Raw genomic sequence first — 24,943 nt, forward strand, 5'->3', positions numbered from 1 at the left:
CTCTGTCTCTTTCAGCTCCCTGTCTGTCTCTGTGGAGCTGTCTGACTTCTCTCATTTCTCCCTTCGTCAAGGAGCAGTCATGCACGAGAGCTGGAAATGTAGGTTTTACAGGCATTTGTTGAGCACCATCTGTGTGCTGGGCCCTGGGCAACATTGACTGAAATTTGACCCTTTCCCTCTAGGCAGGTAAGTGAGCCGGTGCACCAGGATGCCCAGCACAGTTTGGAATTAGGGAAGAGGTGCATGTTGATGGCGGGGGTCAGGGAGACTCCTAGGATGGTGGAGGAAGCCCAGGTGTGAGGCTAAGAGGCTCGTTTCTCCTTGACACTAATGAGTGGCTGGAGGTTTTCTGAGCCAGGGCTCTGCTGGCCTGGGGATGGTACTGCCAGTGAATGGCATGGTTGGAAAAGGCCAGACTGGAGGTGGGGGAAGGACAACTAGGGGATTGGGACAATAGGTCAAGCAGGATGTCAGGAGTTCGCAAGAGGACCCGTGTACCCCCAGGTGATGTGAGGGCAATCAGTGCTGCAGCCCAGTGGGTGGGGTCAGGTGGGAGAGGCAGGCAGAGAAAGCTCAGGTCCAAGTCCAGACCAAGCCAACAAGTGTGATGGAGGTCCAGGGTTGGGCTGAGAAGGGATGTGCAGACCCTAAAGGCCATGTCTACCCACCCCTCGCCCCCCATGCATATTTCCCTCCAGAGGCTCAGTAGACAGAGCTCTTTGCCAGTTGCATTCCCCTCTTCTTCCAGTAGGGGTCGCCCTCGCCCACTCTCTGTCACTCTCAGGCGGCCGTGTGACCCACCCCAGGCTCTCCCCTGGCCACAGCAATTGGGTCAGGGATGCTCTCATGACCCAATGTGGCCCAGTGAGAGTCAGCCCTGAGATATTTGCAGGGACTGTGGGAAAGAGTTCTGCTAGAGTATTCGCTGGAGTTAAACTGGAGCCTTGGGCCACCTTTGCTCCAGTGTGGGGAGGAGCCTGCCTGAGAATGGAGCAGGCGCAGGAAAGAGTTGACAGATGGTGAGTGTGAGCTTCCTGAGAGCAGAGCTGGAGCCCGCAGCCCCAGCCGGCCCTGAAGCCAGCCCTCCTGAACTTGTTGATTTCGTGAGCCCATCAATGCCCTTGACGGTTTAGGTCAGTTTTCACTGAGTCTTTCCCCCTGGAACCTCCCACCCCTTTCTGCCAGGACTGCGAGTGTTTCCTGGACAGATCCAGAAGGAGGGGTGGTTGCCCACATGGGAGCTCTGACTCCTGTTGGTGTCATTCTCTTGGAGGGAGTGTCTCTCTCCCTTTCCACACTGCTGCCCTTTCCATGCTCCATGTGACAAGGACTTGGAAGTTTCACAGCTGAGGACAAGGGAACAAACAGAGGTTAACATGGACCTGTTTTGGACTTCTGAAGCAGCCTCTTCTATAATCCTCAGAGCTCCAGCACTTCAGAGCTGGGTGATCTAAGGTAAGTATCTTAACCTCTCTGGACCCCTGTTTCCTCATCTGTAAAATGAGGAGAATGATAGTGCCTACTCAGGTTGTCAGGAGGATTAAAGGAATTAATACATATAAAGTGCTTGGGATAAGCCTTGTACATAGTAGATCTCAATAAATGTTAGCTGCTATTATTACTATTATATATCCAGACTCCAGAAGTTCAGCTCCTAGAAAATGAGGCACAGGGAAAGGCAAGAATCCCCACCCCCAGCTGCTTTGGGCTTGCCACTTTGCTCTCTGAAGACTGGCCTCTCCCTCAAATGATCGACAGGAGTTATCCACCCAGCGTGCCCCAAACAGGCCATGGCCTGAGTCATGCCCTATGGGGTGAGTAGAAGCCCACCAGGAAACAGGCAGAAGGGAAGACACTCCTGGCTGAGGGAAGGGCTGGAGACTTGACAGCACGTCCCCACCGCAGGCCCTGGCTGCTCAGTTACTAAGCAGACCCAAGCAGGGAGCTTCTGGTCCCCGGGTCTCAGAGGAACAGGCCCCTGGGGACTCATTTTTCCAGTCTCTCTCCTTCACCACTGTTGTCCCTCCACAGGCTCTTGGGGAAAGGCTTCTGGGAGGCAAGGACCAGGATGCGGTGCCAGGCCTGTGGGTCCTGTCTCCTCTGGGATGCACTGGTGCCCATGGAGGCAGGGGGTGACTTGGGGTCAATGGCTTCCTCTCTTCAGACTTTGGCAGAAATAACAATCTGCTTTGCATTAAGGAATCTCAAGAGACTCAAATCCTGCTCTTTTCTCCCTCAGGGCTCTCTGGGATATGAGCTCATTTGACCTCATTTGAACTCCTGAATGGTAGTTTAGGGCAGGGATCAGCCCCCCCATGTTACAGGTAGGAAAACTGAGGCCAGGGAAGTAACTGAGCAGGGGCCTGCAGGGACTCAGTGAAGGATGCTTTGGAACCCAGCCTCTTCCACCAGACGGAGGGTCAGCACATCCGGCCCGCCGCCTGTTTTTGTAAAAGTATTATCGAAACACAGCCACGGCCGTTAGTTTACATATGGCCCCTGGCTGCTTTTGCGATACAACCTCAGAGTTGAGTAGTTGCTACAGAGACTGTATGGCTTGCAAAGTCAAAAGTGTTTACCATCTGGCCCTTTACAGAAAAAGTTTGCCAACCCCCACACTCGAACACACTTTGCTGTTGAAACTCTATGTAGCTGAGAGAATAACAATCATCATGATTACCTACTATGTGCCAAGCACCATGCAACCCTTAACTGAATTTTTATTGACGTGCAAGGGTGTAGCTCAATGAATTTTCACACACTGAATACACCTGCATAACCAGCACCTGGATCAAGGAACGGAATATTACTAACCCCCAGCAGTCCCCCTCCAGGATGGGACCCCTCCTGTCACTCCGCCCAGAGGAGTAACCACTACTCTGATGTCTCCCCGCGCAGATGTCATTTGCCTGTTTTTGAACTTAATGTTCATGGAATCATATAGTTTGTGCTCCTTGTGCCTGCCTTCTTTCACTCAACATGATGTTTGTGAGATTCATCAGTGTTGCATGTCACTGGAGTCCATTCCTTCCCCGTGCTGGAGAATATCCCATGCAGTGAGGACCCGACATGTACTTTACCCATTTTCCTGTGTGGGGTGTTTGGTCTCTTTCTGGTTTCCATGGAGTATTATGAATATGCAAGATACGAGACCTCATTTCACCCTGACTTCAACCCTGAGAGGGAGACTAGTTTGTAGCCTCATTTTTTTTTTTAAGATTTTATTTTTCCTTTTTCTCCCCAAAGCCCCCTGATACATAGCTGTGTATTTTTAGTTGTGGGTCCTTCTAGTTGTGGCATGTGGGATGCCATGTCAGCATGGCTTGATGAGTGGTGCCATGTCGGCGCCCAGGATTCAAACTGGCGAAACCCTGGGCCGTTGAAACGGAGCATGAACTTAACCACTCGGCCACAGGGCTGGCCCCCTGTAGCCTCATTTTAAAGATGTGAAGACTGAGGTTCAGAGACAAAGGTGCCCACAAGGTGACACAGCAGGTAGGGGAAGCCCTCGGTGCAGGTGTGCTCACTGTCCTGGCTCTCTGGCTTCCTTGTTAGATTCTGGCTTGAAATTCCACTGTGACTACAGACTATGATCCCATTGATATGAGATTTCTAGAAAAAGCAAAATTATGGAGACAGAAGGTAGAGCCTGGGTTGTCTGGGGCTGGGAGCAAGGCTTGACCGCAAAGAGGCAGGAGGGAATGATTCGGGGCATCTGGATCGTGGGCATCATTGCACGACTGTGTGAACTTAGTAAAGCTCGCTCAATTGTACACTTAAAATGAGTGAATTTTATGGGATGTAAATTACACCTCAATAAAGCTCAAAAAAATCCCAAACCCACAGGCATCTATTTCTTCACCCTTTTGTGCCTCAATTTCCATTAGGGGTGTGAGGCTGGCTGTGCAAATTGTCAAGGGCTGTTCAGCCACAGAACTCTTCCGGTGCCCGCTACGATCAGATGCTCCCCACCAGCATGGCCTCTCCCTGCAAAGGTGTCAGGCATCTCCCTGGCCAGAGGTGACATCTGAGGCAATCGGGATCCTGTTTGGCTTTACTATATCCGACCTGCCGCCTGGCGGGGGGCAGGAGAGCCACGCGCAGCGGATGCACCGGCCCCAAACTGTTTCTCCAAGTGGTCCCCCGAGATGGCCGCTGCCTTTCAGTTTTTGCACTTGTTTATTTTCAAAGGGACGTTGCCAGACTGCTAAGCCAGCCCTGCCCTTTCATGGTTTGTTTTATACAAGAGATTTCAGGAGGAGAGAGAGGAGGTAAAGCGACCTGAAACCAATCTTCTGCCGGCAAAAGACTGCGACAGGCCCCAGCTGTTAGGTTGGAGGGATGTGTGGGGCCAGGATGTCCCCTTGCTGACCCCCAGTTCCCGGAACTCTGGGAATCCTGAGAGTGCAAATAATCATTGCCAATATTCAACCACTGACGTCGGGACAATTGGACATCCAGGCGCCAAAGGAAGGACCCTCAGCCCATACCCTACACCTTATTGCAGTGTTCTCTCAAAACGGATGGTAGACCAAAATGTACCTCTAAACATTCTAGAGGAAAGCGGAGGAGAAAATCTTTGTGACCTTGGCTTAGGCAAAGCCTTTTTAGACATGACATCAAAACCCTAACTATAAAAGAAAAAATTGATAAATTGGAGTTTATCAAAATTTAAAACTTCTGCTCTGCCAAAGACACTGTTAAGAGAATGAAAAAGACAAACCACAGACTGGCAGACGATCTTTGCAAAACACATGTCTGATAAAGGACTTGGATCTAGAATATATAAACAACTCTCAAAATTCAATACTAAGAAAGCAAACACCCCCACCCAAAAACACCCTAGCAAAATATTTGCATAGACACTTCATCATAGAAAAGATACGGGAGGAAAATAAGCACATGAAAGATGCTGAACATCATTAGTTATTAGGGAAATGTAAATTAAAACCACAGTGAGAGGAGCTGGCCCCGTGGCCGAGTGGTTAAGTTCGCGTGCTCCGCTGCAGGCGGCCCAGTGTTTCATTGGTTCGAATTCTGGGCGCGGACGTGGCATAGCTCATCAAACCACGCTGAGGCAGCGTCCCACATGCCACAACTAGAAGGACCCACAACAAAGAATATACAACTATGTACCAGGCGGCTTTGGGGAGAAAAAGGAAAAAATAAAATTTAAAAAAAAAAAAAAACACAGTGAGATACCACTACAGTCCCACCAGAAGAGCTAAAAAGATAGACCACACCAAGTGCTGGCGAGGCTGCAGAATAACTAGAATACCCCTGCACTGCTGCGGGGAAGGTAAAATGGCACAGCCATCTGGAAAATAGTTTGGCAGGCCCTTACAAAGTTAAACATAAATTTACCATACAGCCTGGCACCACTCCCAGATATTTACTGAAAAGAAATTAAAATGTACAAAGCCCTGTATATGAATGTTACAGTGGCCTCGTTTGTAACCACCCCAAACTGGAAACAACTAAAATGGCCTTCACCTGATGAGTGATAAACCAACTGTGATACATTCTGAAAATGAACTCCTACACAGCAATAAAAGGGAATGAACCACAGGAACGCAACCATAGGGAGGAGTCTCAGCCGTGTTGTGCTCAGTGAAAGAAGCCAGGCTCAAGGCTGCTTACTGAAGGATTCCATTTACGTGACATTTTGGAAACGGCAAAACAAGAAGCAGATCAGTGGTTGCCAGGGGGGCTGGGATGGGGAGAGAGGCTGACGGCAAAGGGATGAGGGAATCGCGTGTGTGTGCGGGAGCGTTGGAAATAGTCTGTACCTTGATTGTGATGGTGATTACACGACTGTATATGTTTGTCAAAATTCATGGAATTGTACACTAACAAGAGAACTTTACTGCATGTAAATCACACCCTAATAAAACAAAAATCATAATAGCCAACATGGTGCCACGAACTATGTGCCAGGCACCGTTTGAAGTACTTTACATATATGACCTCACTCAATCCTCACGACAACCCTATGAAGTAGGTATTAATTATCCCCAAACTGTGAAAGTTTTGCCCCAGCGCCCTTTGACCTTCTCCAGTTTCCTCCTGCATCAGTCTGATCCCCAGTGCCCTCTTCCTTCTGTAACCCTCACCTCTCCTGTGGCTGTCTCCTCTCGCCCACAGCCACAGTAGAAAAAGTTTCCACTAACTTGTTCCACTGAGGGGCACACAGCTAATAATGAAGCTTAGCAGGGATTTCAAACTCACATGCCTTCAGGAACCAGGCAGGTAATGTAAATAAGCAAAACACACTGGGACAATAGGGAGTGGTGGGGACTGTGGAAAGCCAAAGAGCAAAGGATGTGTCTAAAGGGGCTAATCGCTCCTTAGCTCCAGGCTCTACCATGTGGAAGTAGTAAGAGCCCAGTGTTGTCAGATCTTCAGATAGTTCAAGAAGATCCTAACACTGTCATATTTATACAAAATCCTGTGGTTTTTAAAATGCAAGCAAGTCACATTTTTAAAAAACTGTTCAGATGTTAGTTTTTACTATTGTAAAGACATTCACTCCTTTCTTTTTCTCTAAAATCACCCCCAAAGTACGAGAAAATAAGAAGCAGAAGCAGAAAACCAATGCTTAGTGAAATAAGGCAACATCTAGAGCCCCAAACCACAATATACGAAAGTGAAAGGAGGAGGGAGGAACGGAAATGAACTTTGCAAAGTGGAGGAAATTCAGACCCAAGTGCTGCGGAAGTCGATCCCAATGAGAAGCAGGTCAGTCCTCTCCTGGAATCGCAGAAAATGTAGGAATTGGAGGCATCAAGTACAGCAGGAAGCAGAGGACTAAAACTGGGCTTTGGTTGAAAGTCTGTATATGAAACAGTCAGACCTCCAGGTTGCCACCCCCCATCCTGCACAGTCCCGGCTGACTTCCACTGGAGACAGGTTTAGTGTCTGGAGAAATTAACTCAGAGTGGTTCAGACTCAGGGCCAGTAGGCATGGAGGAGTACAGGGAGTGCGTTGCCAGAGGCTGCAAGCAGGGAGTTTAGTGGCAGTGGGCAGAGTGAACAGCAAGACCATAGCCCCCTTCCCTGGCCTTGCCCCAGAGAATCAGCTGCCAGGCTTATACCCTCCCAGAAGGCATATGGAGGTCATCTGTGTGATTGGAACCACCCAGAGAGAAAGCCTTCAGATTCTGACATTTAGGAGTCTCCAACCTAAAAGCTGCCTGGCCATCTATTGACTTGCCGGTTGACGAGCCATGCTTCTGTCACGTACACTGGTCCTAGCAGCCATCCTAATGGGCATCTGGATTTTTTTTTTTTTTTTTAGTGAGGAAGATTGGCCCTGAGCTAACATCTGTTGCCAATCTTCCTCTTTTTTTTTCTCTCTCCAAAGCCCCAGTACCTAGTTGTATATTCTAGTTGTAAGTCATTCTAGTTCTTCTGTGTGGGACGCTACCACAGCACAGCCTGATGATTGGTGTGTAGGTCTGTGCCCAGGATCCAAACCAGTGAACCTCAGGCCACCAAAGCAGAGTGTATGAACTTAACCACTTGGCCACAGGGCCGGCCCTGGCATCCAGACTTTAGAAAGCTTTCCACATGAAGAGAGAATTCAAAACATACTAGTGGGAAAAAAAGAAGAAGAAGAAGAAGAAAAATAAGCAAACAGTGCAGGGAGCAAAAGATAACTTCAAATAGACTCAAATAATATTCTTTGAGAAATAGACAATATTGCACCCATGAAACAAGAACAGGATGCTCTGTATATGAAGTAACACTTGAAGATAAGAAAGACTTCTAAGAAAAAAAATTTTAATTTTTGTAAAATTTCCCTAAAAGTAAGTCAAAGAGACAAAAATCAGAAAATACAATAAAACTAGAGTTGATTCAGCAAGTTCAACATCTAATAGAAGTTCCAGAAAGAGACAACAGAAAAAGTTAAAGGGAGAAAATAACTAGATAATATAACAAAATATCCCTAGCATGAGGACATGACCCTCCATGTTATAAGAGCCCTGGATTACCCAAGCCCATTAATGTTAAGAGGACTCACACCAAGGCACATAATCATGAAATTCAGAACACCAGTGATAGAGAGGAGATTGTAAGGTTCTCAGAGAGAAAAGCAGATCCTGGGGGGCCGGCCCCATGGCCGAGTGGTTAAGTTCATGCGCTCCACTTCAGCGGCCCAGGGTTTCACCAGTTGGGATCCTGGGCGCGGACATGGCACGGCTCATCAAGCCATGCTGAGGCAGCGTAGCACAACCAGAGGCACTCACAACTGGAATATACAGCTATGTACTGGGGAGCTTTGGGGAGAAGAAGAAGAAGAAAAAGAAAGGATTGGCAACAGATGTTAGCTCAGGGCCAATCTGAAAAAAAAAAGCAGGTCACAGAGAAAGGAGACAGTATAAGAATGACAGTGGAGGAAATAGAAGGACTTACAACTAGGATATATAACTACACACCGGGGCTTTGGGAAGAAAAAAAAAAAGAGGAAGATTGGCAACAGATGTTAGCTCAGGGCCAATCTTCCTCACCAAAAACCATACCTTAAAAAAAAAAAAAGAATGACATTGGGTATCTCGAAAGTAATGTCAGAAGCTACAAAATAGTGGAGCAATACCTTTCAAATTCAGAGGGCAAGTGATTTTCAGCCTATGTTTCTCTACCCAGCCAAACTACCCAACATGTGTGCAGGTAAAATTAAATAATTTTTTTTTTTTTGAGGAAGATTAGCCCTGAGCTAACTACTGCCAATCCTCCCCTTTTTGCTGAGGAAGACTGGCCCTGAGCGCACATCCATGCCCATCTTACTCTACTTTATATGTGGGACTCCCGCCACAGCATGGCTTGATGAGCGGTGCCATGTCTGCACCCGGGATCCGAACTGGTGAAACCCTGGGCCGCTGAAGTGGAACGTGTGAACTTAACTGCTGTGCCACCGGGCCAGCCCCTAAAATAACTTTTAGTTGTGCAAAGTTTCAAAAATTCTGCTTCCTGTGACCTTTCTGAAGAGACTTCTGGAGGATGTGCTCCTGTAAAACAAGGAAGTACATCAAGAAAGACAAAGACAAGAGATCCAGGAAATAGCAGCTGTGATACAAGAGAAATGAAGTACAGGGACTGGCCCAGTGACATAGTGATTAAGTTCATGCACTCTGCTTCAGCGGCCCAGGGTTTGCAGGTTTGGATCCTGGGCATGGCCTATATAACACTCATCCAGCCAGGCTGTGGCAGGCGTCCCACATATAAAGTAGAGGAAGATGGGCATGGATGTTAGCTCAGGGCTAATCTTCCTCAGCAAAAAGAGGAGGATTGGTGGCAGATGTTAGCTCAGGGCTAATCTTCCTCAAAAAAAAAAAAAAAAGCAAGCAAGAAAGAAATGAAGTAAATTTCCAGGATGATAAAGGGAGGTCCCAGGACAATAGCTATGTGTTAGGCCTAGAGAACAGCCGGTCCATATGGTTAGGACAAAGGGTGTTAGAGGGGAAAATTGAGACAGATAGGATCTGACAGGGCTGACTGTGTGAGAATTATATTGAGAGATATGTAACAAAGCTATTGGCTGATGTGCAAAGTCCTAAACTGTGGGTTTAAAGAAAGCTAAGCAAATGGGAAAAAATTAAGGCAGCTGATAACTCCAGGAAAATCAAAAATTTCAACAATAAAGGAAAAGAAATCATAATGTACAACTTGACTTAAGAGCACGCAATATTTTTGTGGTCAAAATAGTAAAAACATTGGTATGAATTTAACAAGATATGATTTAGCTATGTTTGTAGGATGAGGGAGGAAAGAAGTGTATAAATAAAAAAGCAAAGTAAAATCATTCTAACGTAAGTCAGTAGATGATGTCTGAAATTGATGATTCTAGAAAAAAATATACAGGTTTTAATCTGGAGATAAATACTAGAAGAAATAACTAAAAAATTTGAAAGCAGTTACCTCCAGGCAGGCAGTAGGTAGGGCTGTATGACCAGTTCTGGTCAGGTAGTAAGAGGCATGAGTATGTGTGGGCCACAGAGGAGACTACTGTTTTTAACTATAAGCCTTCTAACATGAGTGGACTTTTAAAAACTCTATATTTTATTTTTATAAAAATCTTTAAAAACTGTAACTTAAAAAATTCCATTTTGTTTTATTTTATTTTATTTTTTTGCTCTACACTGTTTCTTGGGTCCCCTATCTTTCTCTTACTTGAATTTAATGTCTACTTTGCTGGAGAACAACCTCTAGTAATTCTTTCAAATATGGCCTATGGATGCAAAAGCCATTTAACCTTTTATCTGCCAAGATTTTTTGAGGTGTAATTTACATGTAGTAAAATTCACGCTTTTTACGTGTACATTTCTATGAATTCTGAGAAACTCACACAGTTGTGTTACCACCAGCACAATCAGGAGACAGAATATTTTTTTTTTTTAAAGATTTTATTTTTTCCTTTTTCTCCCCAAAGCCCCCTGGTACATAGTTGTATATTCTTCGTTGTGAGTCCTTCTAGTTGTGGTAGGTGGGATGCTGCCTCAGCGTGGTTTGATGAGCAGTGCCATGTCCGCGCCAAGGATTCGAACCAACGAAACCCTGGGCTGCTTGCAGCGGAGCGCGTGAACTTAACCACTCGGCCACGGGGCCAGCCCCAGGAGACAGAATATTTTAATCACTCCAAATAGTCTGCTTATTTCTCTTTGTAGTTAGACCACTGTCCCCCAGTTCCTGGCCCCTACTGATCTGGTTTCTGTCCCCATGATTTTGTCTTTTCCGAACGTCATACAAATGGAATCAAACAATATACAGCCCTTTAAGCCTGGCTTCTTTTACTTGGCATAATACTTTTGAGAGTCATCCATAGTATTGCATTTATGGGGACCTTTGAAATCCAAAGGTATAGTGGTCATCAGTGCCATTCACCAAATATTTCTGGCTGTCTGTTTTCTGGTCACAGATCAGATTGTACTTCCTGGCTCCCTTGTGGTTAGGTGGGGCCATGTGATTAGTTCTGGCCAATGAGTTGTTTCTGGCCAATGAGTTGTGAGTACACGGCATCTCTGGGCCAGACCATTTAATTGACAATGCAAGATCCTGTTGAGCTCTCTCCCCTTCTGCCACAGTGATGGGCAACATTTGTGATGGTGGCTGCTCAGTCAGCCTGAGTCTTGGAGTGACTATGACCAGCAGAGCCCCCTGCTGACCTGCGATGGACACATAGCCTATAGACAGGTAGCTTGAACCAGAAGCACACCTTTGTGGTTTTAAGCCACTGAGATCTGGGCATGGTTTGTTTTCACAGCACAATCACCCTATACTAACCCATACAGAAGGCTTGTGTTTTTAGCACTGGGAAATTTTCTTTTATTGCTGCTTTGATTATTTCCTCTCTCTATTTTTTCCTCTCTCTCTCTCTCACTTTCTTCATTCTTTCTGGAACTATCAGGCAGGTCCTGGGACTTTCGGATTATCCTCCATGTTAGTTAACCTCTCTTTATCCTTTTGGCAGTCTTATGGGAGAAATTCTCAGATTACTCTTTTAGCTCACTACTGTGTTTTCCAACCTTGTTCATTTTACTATTCAACTCAGCTTGTTTAAAAATTATAATTTTATATTTATATGTATTTTCCAAGACCTCTATTTGCTTCTTTCCCATAATGGGTTGTTGCTTAACGCATGCAGAATTTTCCATATTCTTTCTAGGGCTATTATTATTATTGTTATTTCTTTGGAGGAAGATTAGCCCTGAACAAACTGCTGCCAATCCTCTTCTTTTTGCTGAGGAAGACTGGCCCCAAGCTGACATCCGTGCCCATCCTCCTCCACTCTATATGTGGGACGCCTACCACAGCATGGTGTGCCAAGCGGAGCCATGTCCGCATCCGGGATCCAAATCGGTGAACCCTGGGCCACTGAGAAGCGGAACATACAAACTTAACCGCTGCGCCACTGGGCCAGCCCCTAGGGCTACTATTTTTAAAGTCTTTTGTTTGTTAACTTTTCCCCTTCACGCGTTAGTTCTCAGGGAGCTTTCTTCCAGAGTGCTGACTTTCCTTAATTGTTTGCTGGCTTTTGCTGGCCCGTAACACATGCGTTTGGGAATTCGTATTTGCCTGATTGCTGATTTGATGACAACGGAGTGCTGCTTCTGATTTTTGGTCAAGAGACGGCAGTTTTATCAGGTTCTGTGTCTTTGTGGCTTGTTGGGTGTGGGAGCTCTTTGTCCTTCCCGGGAGTTGTTAAGTCTCCGGGGCACTGCCTTCCAGGTCCCTCTGTGCACTTGCTGTCGCTGCCCACTATTCAGGAGGAAGGAAGGTGGGGGCCATCAGCCTAGATCCTCTTCGAGCATTTCCACATTTCCTGGAAAACTGCCCCTGAGACCTTCTTCCAGCCATTGATTGTGAGCTTGGAGCGCCCTCCTCCAGATCTCGTTCGTGGTGGTCCTCTGCTTCCTGCAGTTTTAACTGTGATTTCCCTCCAGTCTTATTTCTTCTCTAATACAGTTTTTTAGGAATTTATGGTGAGGATTAACGAAGTATGTTTGTGCCCCGAATATGGCCCACGGATTGCCAGTTTGCAACATCAGCCTTAAGAGGTTATCTTCTCCCAGTGAATTGATGTTCATTTTTTTTAATTAAAAAAAAAGTATACATCCTCCCACATGGATGTCTTTTGTGTCAAGAAACCAAAGAGAAATAGAGTACACTCCTAAACAAAAAAGAATACAAGTAATAATTGTTTCTTTTGGAAATTAGAAAAAATAAATAAGCATAAAAAAGAAAACAGGGGCCCACCCAGTGGTGCATCAGTTAAGTTTGCATGTTCCACTTCAGCAGCCTGGGGTTCACCGGTTCGGATCCCAGGTGTGGACATGGCACCGCTTGGTAGAGGAAGATGGCCATGGATGTGAGCTCAGGGCCAGTCTTCCTCAGCAAAAAGAGGAAGATTGGCAGCAGTTAGCTCAGGGCTAATCTTCCTCCAAAAAAAAACAAAAAAAAAAGAGAAGAAAAAATCACCCTGCCCAAAGATAACTGGTGTCAACATTATAGTGATGGTACTTTATGACAAATACATATAAAAATAGATATTGGGGCCGGCCCCGTGGGCGAGTGGTTAAGTTCGCAAGCTCTGCTTCTGGCGGCCCAGAGTTTCACGGGTTAGGATCCTGGGCGCGGAAATGGCACTGCTCATCTGGCCACGCTGAGGCGGTGTCCCACATGTCACAACTAGAAGGACCCACAACTAAAAATACACAACTATATACCTGGGGGCTTTGGGAGAAAAGAGAAAAATTAAATCTTAATATATATATATATATACACACACACATAGTTTTTTGAAATTGATATCAAACCACCGATAACTGTTTAAAAGTTGTTTTTCCATGCAATAATATATCATGGACTTCTTTCCCTGTCAATAAATATACATGTACATCATTTAATATGTAGTGTTCCATTGTATTGGGGGTTATAATATTCAATGAATTCCCTCTTGTTGGGCATGACATTGTTTCCAATGTTTCCTCTTTATAATTGATGCTACAATCATCGTCCTTGTACACATATCCTTAGGTTAAAATTCTAGGGGCCCGCCCATGGTGCAGCTGTTAAGTTTGCATGTTCTGCTTAGTGGCTGGGGGTTCGCCGGTTCGGATCCCAGGGTGCAGACATGGCACCCCTTGGCAAGCCATGCTGTGGTACGTGTCCCACATATAAAGTGGAGGAAGATGGGCACGGATGTGAGCTCAGGGCCAGTCTTCCTCAGCAAAAAGAGGAGGATAAGCAGCAGATGTTAGCTCAGGGCTAATCTTCCTCAAAAAAAAAAAAATTCTAGAAGTGAAATTGCTGTGATAAATGTGGCTGGGCATTTAAGAGTTTACGGAGGGGAAAAGTCTCCAGATAAAGGAAGGCAACTCAAAGGGTGGACTTGCAGACATTTGCAACCAGAGTTGAGAGCAGTGGTTTTGGCAAGGGGGAGATCTCAAACTCATGCCGAGGCTGCCAGTCGCTGTGGCCTATGCCTCCTTGGAGACATCTAAGTAAGGAGTTAGTGCAGCCATTTTGGAAAGAGCCTTTTTTCCTTCCTTCCCAACACCCTCCCCTTCAGGAGGAGGGTGGGGCGGGGCTGTCGGCCCCCATCCAAATCTGGAAGTGAAAATGGCTTCAAAGCAGAGCACTGGCGCCTCGAGGAGGACTCGTGAGGCCCTGCCGGGACGACTGTGGGTGCTCCTGCCCCAGGGGCCTCGCTCACCCTCCTGATGCCTTACCATCCCCCACCCTCCCCACACGGTCCCCACCCTAGGCTGGCTTTGAACCCCTTGCCAGCTTTCTAGAAGTGTCAAGTATTAGGTTGAACCATATGAAATTACTGTTTCGCAGTCAAAAAGTGGTTGAGTATTGGGAATTTCTAGGTACCCATGGTCTGATTGGTTCAATTCCTTCAGTCTAGTGCATACATTTATTTAACACTCATTCTGTGCTAGGCACAGTACTAAGCAATTTAAGGCGTTTTTTAAATTGTCGCAACTTTCTGAGGCATAGGAATTGTTCTCTATTTGAAAGAGAAGAAAACTACGGCTCAGAACTTCCCCTTTTGGAATTGTTTGGAGGCTGGTTCACCTTCCAAACTTAAGATCTTAACAATAGTTTGAGTTGTAAAGGAGCTGGCGGCTCTGCCACTTACTAGCTGTGATGCCCTAGTCAAGTGAATTAACTTGGCAGAGCCAGCTTGCACGTCTGTGGACGTGAGGTCACAGTGAGAAGAGTTCTTGCTCTTGTTTTCGCGTTAGAAAAATCCCTTTGGTATTCAGCGACTCAGTCTTCTCATCAATAAAATGGGGACAATAACGACAGCACACAGTAACATTCGGGACGAGCTGGTAGAACGCAGTTCCGGGCCCTGCAAGAGAAAGCGGGACCTGTGAGGGGGAAGGAGCCCCACCCCCACCCACCACGTGGAGCGCCCGCCCCGCCCGCAGCAAGGCCGCAGGGCGATTCTCCGGACCGCCGGGCGGGGTCAGCGCGGCCCGCTCGGCCAACGCCTCTCCCAGGCCCCGGCACTGGCGAGCGGCACCACCCAGCCATCACGTCCCGCAGCACCCGGGGCAGCCCGGAGGGAGGGGGTGGCGAGGGGCGGGGCCGGGAGGCGTGGCCTCCGGCTCTCCTCCTCTCTTTTTTTGTCCGCCTAGATGCGGAAAGGCTTCCCTGCGCCTTTAAGGGGCCGACGCGGGCAGCCGATTGGCCGAGACGCGCCCGTGACGTCACTCCGGGGCCGGCGCCGAGGCGGCCCCTTCGGCCCGCGCCCTCCCCCTCCCGCCCCGCCGCGCGCTCGCGGACGGTCGGCGCGCGGGCTGGGCCGGCGCCCCTCAGCTTCGCTCCTGGCGTCGCCCCGGGCCCCGGGGGATGCCCCCGGCCGGGTCCCCCCATGGCCACCGACGTCTTCATGTGCTCCCCGCGCCGGCCGCGCAGTCGGTGCCGCCCGATGCTGCTCAAGCCCCAGGTGCCCGAGGACGACGACGACTCGGACACGGATGAGCCGTCCCCGCCGCCCGCCTCCGGCTCGGCCACGCCGGCCCGGGCCCAGGCGAGCGCCGCGCCGCAGCCGTCCCGGGCCGGGTCGGGCCGCGAGGAGCCTCCGCGCCGCCAGCAGATCATCCACAGCGGCCACTTCATGGTGTCGTCGCCGCACCGCGAGCACCCGCCCAAGAAGGGCTACGATTTCGACACGGTCAACAAGCAGACGTGTCAGACCTACAGCTTCGGCAAGACCAGCTCCTGCCACCTGTCCATCGACGCCTCGCTCACGAAGCTCTTTGAGTGCATGACCCTGGCCTACAGGTAGGGACTCGGCGACCCCCGGCGGGCCCGGCCCGCCCCACCTCGAGCAGGGCTTCCTTCTTTGACAAAACTGGCGTGGAGGGCCGAGCCGCCTGGGGGCTCCTTGGCTTCACGCCTTCCCTTTGGGTCTTCCCCCTTCGGGAGGAGTTAGGGTCTGGGGTCCCCAGAGGAAGCGAGAGCGGCCGGGGTCCTGGCCTCTTCTCCTGTCAGCAGTGCTTGGGTTCTTCCGGCTCCACGTTCCCATCCAGGCCTTCCCCTCCAGTGTCCCCAGGCCACCGATTTTGGGCAAGAGAGAGGTGTAAATACAGGCTGCACCTTATGTTACTCGACTCTCTCCGCCCCTTACCCCAAATGCTTTGTTTCCAGCAATATCGAGTAGTGGCTAAGATCACCTGTCCAGGGGGTGGCTTAAGCACTGGCTCCACTGTGTTTAATGGTTGTGTAAAATCTCAGAGCCTATTTCCTCCTTTATAAAGAGGGGATGACAGTAGTATCTGCCTCCATTGGCTGTTGTGGGGATGGAATAAGATAGGTAAAGTGCTTATTTCAGTGCCTGGCACATAATTGGATGCTCCATAAATGTTAGCTACTTTTCTTATTGTCCTGGCAGAGGGAAGCTGGGTCCCCTCACATCCCCCTTATTGGAAAGCCCTCCTCCAACTTGGGAGGGGCCCTGGATGCCTCCTAGGAAGGCGTTTGGAGCCACAGCTGTTGGAGGTGCAGTCTGTCCTCCTGGCAAATTGGAGGGTTCTCTGGCCAACCCTGAAACATGATATGGGGATGTCAGTGTTTAGGGCAGGCATCCCAGACACCATCCTGACATGTGGATTTGGTTCCAGGAGGAGATCCCTTTTTCCTAAGTCACAGAGATGCCTGACCCTCAAGGATTAAGACGTCTTTCCATTCTCTCATCCTTCCTCAGTGTGTATGTTAGGTATTTGCTTCAGGTAACTTCTGCCTCAGCGACAGAACTTCTTTGGGCTAGCTGCAGTGCATAGCAGCCCAGCCCTGCGCAAAGCTCATGATAGGATCTGTGCTGAATGGGAGTTATTGCATTAGTAACTGGACTGGCTGGGGCTGTCTTAGGTCTACTCTGCAGGCAGCGCAGGGAGAGTTTCCTAGGAGACTCCAGAAGCAGTGTAAAGAAGAGCAGGAACAACCCCCCGCTCCCTCCTTTTGGAGAGCCCTGAGCCCCAGATATATCCAAGTTAAAACATTACACATTTACCTGAAGTTAAAACACTAGATACATGGCTCTGGGTGGCATTTTCCCCCTCTGGAATAAATGATTAGTCAACTTGTTCCTTCGTTGTGTTCCTGAAATGAACCCCCCTTCCTCTTCTGAAGGGTTCTCTGATGATTGTACATTACCCTTAGCTCTTCTCCCATCCCCTTACGTGACACATTGGTCAGGCTCTGCTCTGATTCTTTGGTCCTGCCGGCTTCACCTGGCACTGAGCCTGCGAAGATGTTCTGTTTTGTAAAAAAGCAAATGGTATTGAGATTGCAGCCCTGAGCCGTCTTTTTAGCCTTGCTTACTCAGTCTCAAAGTTTGAGCACTTCCATTGGAATCAAACCCAACTAGATTGTAGCATGTGCTACACTTTGAGAGAGCCCTTTCAAACAAAACTAGAGGTGAAGGACAGGAATGTTTTATTAAGAGAACTTAATCCTCATTTTTATTTTAATATAAACTTCTACATGTACAGGGAGAGAATGGATGACTGAGTAGCAGGCGGCATGGGCTAACACCAAAGAATTTTAGTAGTGGCATATTTTTTTTACTTCTTTCAAAAATATTTTGGCACCTGGCCATTGCTCAGTTAACTTTCTTCATTGAAAAATGCACCCTTAGTTTGTTTCAAGACTTACCTTGCCCTTCAGGACCTCCATCCCCTCTGGCTCTCTTGCTTTGCAGGTATTCCCTGTGTACAAATCCTGCCTCTGCAGGTCCGCAGTGAATATCTGCCTAGTAATTTCTCATGAAGATGCTCTTTGTCTCTCTATGGGAGGCTGATTTGGACGGTCCCCGAGTTTAGTTGGCAGTGTGGAACTTTGGTACAGATTGAGAGAGGAATGACTCAAAACCAGTTGTCTGTGCTGTATCCTTTGGCACGGAAAGCAGCTCGAGAACAGAACTGAGTTTCTGACCTTAACTGTCCTATCGTGACCACTCGCTGGCTTTCTGAGAAGTAGGGTCGAGGTCGGGGGCAGGGAGGAAAGAAGACTTAACCTCTCAGGTGGTCTAACTTCATTTTCAGTGGGGTTTGAGGCTTCACCACTGGTTTTCCAGGTTTTCTCCTTCTCCTTGGGCTGAGGGGGAGGCCAGCTGGGCCTCCTCTTCTGTGCGACTGTTTCTGGCCTAGGCTCTTTCTAACTTCAACTTCCTGTCGGTCCCCTGGCCTCTTCGTTCAGCTGCCTAACTCCCTGGTACACTCTGTGCTTTCTTTTGGTTTGGTTTCCTGTTAACTGCCGCCTCCCAGCTGTTTCCAGATGAGGCTGAACAGCTCTTTGAGGGGAGGTACTAAGGGCAGGGGAAGTTGTGGTTATTTTTTCCCCAGTCCCGTGAAGTGGTCTGGGGATTCTGAATGTGATCTGTTCCTGAACATGCAAAGTCTTGAACTCCCAAAGGGTCTTTGGCAAGACTGACTTTGGGTGGGGAATAGGGTGTTTGAGGAATCGGGACTGTGTGTGAGTGTGCCCAGTGTCCTATCTGGGTAAGTAACAGTGCATATGGGATTCCGGCTTCGTGCAGCTGGCCTTAAAATCCATGTCCCTGGGGCCGGCCCCGTGTCCAAGTGGTTGAGTTCGCGCACTCTGCTTCGGTGGCCCAGGGTTTACCCAGTTCGAATTGTGGGTGCAGACATGGCACCACTCATCAGGCCGTGCTGAGGCAGCATCCCACATGCCACAACTAGAAGGACCCAAAACTAAAAATACACAGCTGTGTACTGGGGGACTTTGGGAGAAAAAAAGGAAAAATAAAATCTTAAAAAACAGAAAATCCATGTCTTTCCCACTCTCTGGTGCTAAGTAGCCCTATAGCGAAACATCTCGATTTGATCCTACAGCATGTGCTCAGGTATTGAGACATTTTGGAGGGGAAGAAGTTGCCTTTCCCCAGGGCAAAACTTAGGTGATAGAGGATGGGGAAGAAGCCCATGGCTTACCTTTTCTAAGCCTTCCTGTCTGCCACTGTAAAATGGGGAGGCTAAAACTTCCCTGCAGGGTGGATGTGAGGATTAACTGAGATAATTCTGAACATGTCCAGTACCTGGCAAAGACGACGCAAGAGGAGCTTTAACAGGCTGAGTCCAATTCTGTGTCCTCATTCAACTGACATTTATTAGAAGCCCAAGTTTCTCATCTGTAAACGGAGGGAAATAACGTATCTAACTAGGATCTTTTAGTGTGGCCCTCAAATGCCTGCTTGACAAATACTAAATAGCTGCATTCTTGCTTTACCCGTACTTTCTAAGGCTCCACAATGGAGCTATGTACTCTAGAACATAGTTCATGGTTCTTGCCCTCTTAACATTTTAAGGAATGTCACACATGTAAATCACCCACACAGATTCTGAACACATCTCGTAGACAGCTTTTTGTGGTTGGTTTTGGTTTCACTTCTCTACCTTTTAATGTAGTTCTTTATTAGGGTGTTTTGGTGTGAATGTCTCAGGGAGTAAGAGAGGGTCTTTTTATGTACATAGAGATAAGCAATAGCTTTTTGGACAGTGGGTTTCTGCTTAAATGTGTATTTGAGGAGACCTTTTCATTTGGACCTGTAAGACAGCCTTGGAATGTTGCCCCATATATGTATGCCCTGTATAGTGACCCTCTGTTCCTGCCCAAGGTGGGAGTTTCTGCCACACCTAAGGAATAGCAGGGATTAAAGGTTTAGAGCACTATGTCCTCCAAATTGTAAGTTTTCAACAGAGGAACTTTCTAATGTAGCCAGAGTGACTAGTTGTGAATGGAACCATTCCCACGAATGACTAAATTAATGTTCCTCTTCTGCAACCGTGCTGAAAATAAGCAGTGTTTCTTCTCTTGTGCTTTCTTTAGTCTTTAATCATTGCATAGTGTGCCGTTAAAGGGTGTGCACTGAGATAGGAGTGAAGCTCCAGAGGTGAGAAAGACAGTCTCTGTCCTCAAGGAGCTCACAGACTTGGGGACAGATAAACAGTTGTAGAACAGTTATCAAGGGCTGTGATAAAACATGTGAACCAGGTCTAATGGCAGTACCAAGGAAGGGTGCCAAAACCAGACTGAGTATGTGTTTCCATAATGGGTATCAGTGTGGACAGTTTCCCCTGACATCAAGGTTAATACTTATCTCCCCTTCCCCATGTGGCTAGCTGTCAGAAGTTATGGATCATATTGCCCAACCGGAAGCCCCAGTGTTCCTTTAACCTATCTTCTCCACTTCAGTAGCACAGAACCAAATTTCCTTTTTATATAGAGGCTGATTGGCTAATTGCCATCTGGAAGGGGGAGGAAGAGGGATAAAATTGGGAAGAGCCTGGGAAAAGAGGTTAGAGGAGAAGATGGAAGGAGTTTATTTGCTAGGGTGGGAGAAGGGAAGAGAATATACACTAACTGCATACTATTATGTCCTAGATTCTTGTTACATTATCTTAAGCAGTTCTCACAATTATCCTTTCAGGTAGGTGATGGGGGAATTCTTATTGTTCAGATTAAAAAGGAGAAAAAGAAGGAAACCTGAGCTTAGAAGTTAGTTTGCCCTGTCTCTGAGAGGTTAGGCAGCTTGTCCAAGGCAGCGTCTCTGGGGCTTACCTCCCTCATCTGCTGGCAAAAGCCTGCACTTCTGTTAGAGGAGGTGAAAGTGCTAATTCCTCTGCTAAGGCATGGAGAATCCAAGCTGGGCTAAGTGAGTGCCTCTAGGCTGCTCCATGCCCTTCCATGTGCTGCCCTTCCCACTGGTGAAATCCTGCTCTTCCTTTAAGACTTAGCTCGAGTGCCAGTTGCCTTAGTAAGTCTTCCCAAAGGGAGCGAACCCCATATTCCTCTGTAACTCTGTGGCCCTTACTGATCCTGCCTCATGTCATTACCTAGACCTGACTTGATCAGGATTCCTGCTGTCTTCACCTTTGACTTTCCCACAGAGCCTAACAGTGTCTGCTACATAGTGCGTGATTAGGAAATATATATGGAGTTGAAAAGGAAAGCTTAGAGACCTGGAAGCCAACATCATAAAGTTGCCTCTGGCGAACATTGTTCATCTTCAGCTGTGCAAAGACAAATACAGCCTCTGTGGAACAGTGCTTTAGGGGACTTTGGTGTGGAGTGGGACAGTGGGCTAAGTGCTTTTGCCAGGTGGGTGTTTGTATTGTGGCCCACGTGGACTGGTGTGGGAGGCAGATTAATGCCCCCACCCCAAGATGTCCACGTCCTAATCCCCAGAACCTGTGAGTATGCTAGGTTTCATGGCAAAGAGGAAGTGAGGTTACTACTCAGCTGCGTTTAAATGGGGAGATTATTATCTGAGTGGGCCCAGTGTCATCACAAGGGTCTTTAAAAGTGGAGAGGAAGTCGGAAGAGAGAACCAGAGAGGGAGCAACGGGAGAAGGACTTGGGCTGATGTTGCTGGTTTTGAAGATGGAGGAAGGGGCCATGAGCTAAGGAATGTGGGTAGCTTCTAGAAGCTGGAAAAGGCTAGGAAACGGATTCCCCCTAGAACTAAAGAAGGAACCCAAGCCTGCTGACATCCTGATTTTAGCCCCGTGAGACCCATTTTAGATTTCTGACCTCCAGAACTGGGGTAGTACATTGTGTTGTTCTAAGCCATAACGTGTGGTTGTTTGTTGTAGCAGCAATAGGAGACTAACACTGACTGGTTTCAAAAGTTTCTTGCAGTAACATTCTTAAACACATAACTCAGGTTTCGAAGTCTCTCCCAGCTCTTCTTCCACTGCTGGGGAGCAGAGCGGCCCACCCTGGATTACACTGAATTACACTGAGTGTATTAGGCACGAGTTCAGAGGATCTAGTGACAGGAGGGCCCTCATTGTAAAAGGTAAAGTCTGTAAGGTGGGCTGTTTCCTTGTTCCCCAGGACAGTTCATTTTACTTATTTTTAATGATTCATATCATGGCTGGTGAAAAATTCAGAGTGTGAGCTCCCATTCCCCAGAATTGAATGACTTCTTGGGTATATTTTTTGTAGTCCAGACAGCAAATAGCTTAGGTGATATTTCCTATCCTTTGTTGGAATTCTGTCTATGGCTAGAATTCCAGGCCACAGGACTTGGGTTTTGGGCAGAGTTCTTTTGGCTGCATGGATCAGGGACCCTCTTGTGCTGGCTTGTGTAATGGGGGTTTATTGCAAGGATCAGGAAGGGTGCTAGCAGTCTCACACAACTCCAGGATGCCTAGGCCTGCTTGACTTCAGTGGAGACTGGAGCTGGGTTCCAAGCTCTTCTGGGTCCTCAGCCAGGGGAGTTTGTCCTTCTTTACTAGTTCACCCCATTAAGTGACGGCTCCTCTCTCAGGCCCTGCTTTTCTTTGCGGTCTTACTTCTTCCACTCCCAGCTGGCTCTGTCACCTGCTGCCCTGTTTCTTCTCTGCTTCAGAGCTACTGCTTATGGGAGGTTCTGCATCTGCCTGACTGGAGCTTGCCCATGGCCTGTGTTTCACATAGAGACCTCACTTAGAGCTTCCTATTACTGCCAGTGCTCTTTGCCAATTGTCTAATTAAATTAGCCCCATAGCCTCCAATTCAGATGTTTGAGGGAGAATAGCTGCTTCCTCCGTCACTGAGCAGAATGTCACAGGCCACAGAGCATGAGTCTGGCCCTGGTCTTTGGACTGGCTGTTCTTTTCAGAAGTATTAATCAGGCCTCTCTTGTATGCCAGGCACTGGTGTAGCCTTGGGGATAGAGTAGTCAACAGGACAGATGAGTCATCTCCCCTCATGGAGTTTATGTTCTAGTAGGGGAATCAGTAAGCAAATCAGATTTATGGTGTTAGTGCAGTGAAGAACTTAAAACCAGATGAAAGGTGGAAAGTGATAGGGGGTGGGGGAGGGTGGTCAGAAATCTTCTGAGGAGGTGACATTTCAGGTTGAACTGAAACCTGAGTGGTGAGTAGGAGCCAGGCGTGGATAGTCATTCCAGGCGGAGGAAGGGCCCGAGGCAAAGGCCCAAGGTGGAATGAACTTGGCACATTCGGGGCTAGAAAAAAGGCCGGCATGCCTAGAATGTTGAGGGCCGCGGTGAGTGGTAGGAGACAAGACTGAGGAGGCAAGGGGCCTGGCTGGCCGTGGTGAGAAGTTGAGATACTCTGCTCATTGCATTGGGCAGTGCCTCGTTGAGACTGCTCTGTGGAGACTGGATGATGGGGGCCGGGAGCAGAAGCGGGGTGCCAGTTGGGAGGCTGTTGCGCTCCGTTCTCAGACTAGGATGGCAGCATGGAAGTGATGAGAAGTGGATGGATTCAAGGTGGGTTTGGACTTCCTGATAGATTGGATGTGGGGGGTGAAACAAAGAAAGGAATCAATAGTGGCTGAAGTTTTTGGCCTGCGCCATGGGTCGTTGTTGAAATGAGGAAGCTGATGAAGGCCCAGTTGACTGTGTGGCTGGTGTGTGTTTTGCTGAGGACACTGCTGTGCTGCACGATAAATGTGGCTGCCGCAGGCTGCCTTGCCAGTGGGGCAGCTTCCCCGGCAGGGGCTGCAACGGGGCTGTCAGTGTAGGGGGCACTACAGTTGCCCAGTGAGGTCCTCACTGTCGCCAAGAGCAATTCTCCACTTAGCCCTGACCAGTCGAGACACCCTGGATGCTTTCTTCTGTCCATGCTGCTCTATCTTGCCTCCCTAACCGCTGCTGGGCCTCGTGAGGGCGCCCTTTGGGGAGGGGAGGTTTTGGAGTGCCAAGCTGGCATTCAGAACATAATGTCTTTCCCCATGAAATGTATATGTCATATATCCCAAATGGTAACTTTACTCAGTTGGGTCTGGTTGTGTTAGAGGAATACTGCCTGGTCTTGAATGCCCTAAAGAAACTTCTCCCAAGCTAGTGTTCTTAATGTATTTGAGGTTAGACTGCACTATCAGGAAAATCTTCTAGAAGGAGGCAGTGTAGAAGGGGTTATTTTGGTAGTTCCAGGAGGGTGTCCAAGATCTCGAAAAATAACTCCAGAAACAGAATTCCTTGTTAGCTTTTGAGTCTCAGGAGTAAACATAAAGAATCCGTTTGAGTAGTGGTGATGAGGAGAGCTGAGGAGTGGGGGGACGGCAGAGAGAACCAGCTGCTGGCAGAAACAGAGGTTTTGGGCGGTTGAGCTGCACTGGAGAGGGGAAGCCATGGGGGTTTTGGTAGCATGTCTTCACTGTTGAGGAATATTCTGTGAGTAGGAGGATCCATTTTGGGAGCTAGTTCGGATTTCTTCCCTCGGGGGCTTGTGGGCGTAGGGGAGAAGGTGACCACTTTTGGTTTGTCACCATGAGACAAGCTCGGTCATCAAAACAAAAACCAAATTCTTATGTAGAAAGTAGGGGAATTAACTCAGTTTCTAGATATTTACCCAATAGTCTAGCATTTTGAAAAAACAACCTAAAGAACCTCTTCATATGCTCTTGTGATAACTGGCCCTTTTACAAATGGACTACCTTGTCTTATGATTGGCAGTTGGGACCTGCTCAGATAGCTTGATACTAAGCTTTTTAGAGAAAGTTGATTTGTAAATCCCTTTTATTTATTAAAATGAAACACTTCCAATGAATTCTTAAAATGTATATGATTATATTACTTTGCTGTTTTAAACAACTATTTTCTGGTTGAATAGCAGGGACTTTTAAATTGCCTCCTTTGTTTAAATTATTAAACAGGTCTTTGTCTGTCTTAGAGTAGGACTCTTTCATCCACTTGTAGACAGACAAATTTTGGCTGTTTTTTAGAAACTTCACTGAGGTGTAATTTGTATACCATGTATCTCCTGTATACGTATGTCATTTATATACCATAAAGTGCACTCGTGGTAAGTGTCCAGTTCACTGAGCTTTAGTTGTGTGGTTGTCATCACAGTCGAGTTCTAGAGCTGGATCCCATCAGCTTGCTAAGATGCCTCATGCCCTTTTACGTTTAATCCCAGGTCCCACCTTGGCCCCAGACAACTGGTAATCTGCC

The 24,943-nt window shown here is 47.7% G+C and overlaps 1 protein-coding gene and 1 long non-coding RNA gene across 6 annotated transcripts in view; both read left to right on the forward strand.

The window, feature by feature from the left end:
- Positions 1-919: 919 nt before the first annotated feature.
- On the forward strand, positions 920-12,900 carry LOC139084906 (uncharacterized). The gene is made up of 3 exons (XR_011542844.1): positions 920-1,455; positions 11,082-11,190; positions 12,226-12,900. It is a non-coding gene; the product is annotated as an uncharacterized lncRNA (long non-coding RNA).
- A 2,359-nt stretch (positions 12,901-15,259) lies between these two features.
- Positions 15,260-24,943, forward strand: part of MLXIP (MLX interacting protein) — a 57,833-nt gene continuing 48,149 nt past the window's right edge. For 3 of the 5 annotated variants that reach the window (XM_008508010.2, XM_008508017.2, XM_008508027.2), the window contains exon 1: positions 15,264-15,798. In XM_008508010.2, coding sequence (XP_008506232.2) covers positions 15,386-15,798 — 413 coding nt within the window. In that variant the 5' untranslated portion in view covers positions 15,264-15,385. Of the gene's footprint in view, positions 15,799-24,943 lie in introns of all 5 variants that reach the window. The other 2 variants (XM_070629141.1, XR_011542440.1) reach the window with 2 other exon arrangements.

Source organism: Equus przewalskii, chromosome 7, assembly GCF_037783145.1.
Source record: "Equus przewalskii isolate Varuska chromosome 7, EquPr2, whole genome shotgun sequence".
In the NCBI taxonomy this organism is placed as follows: Eukaryota; Metazoa; Chordata; class Mammalia; order Perissodactyla; family Equidae; genus Equus; species Equus przewalskii.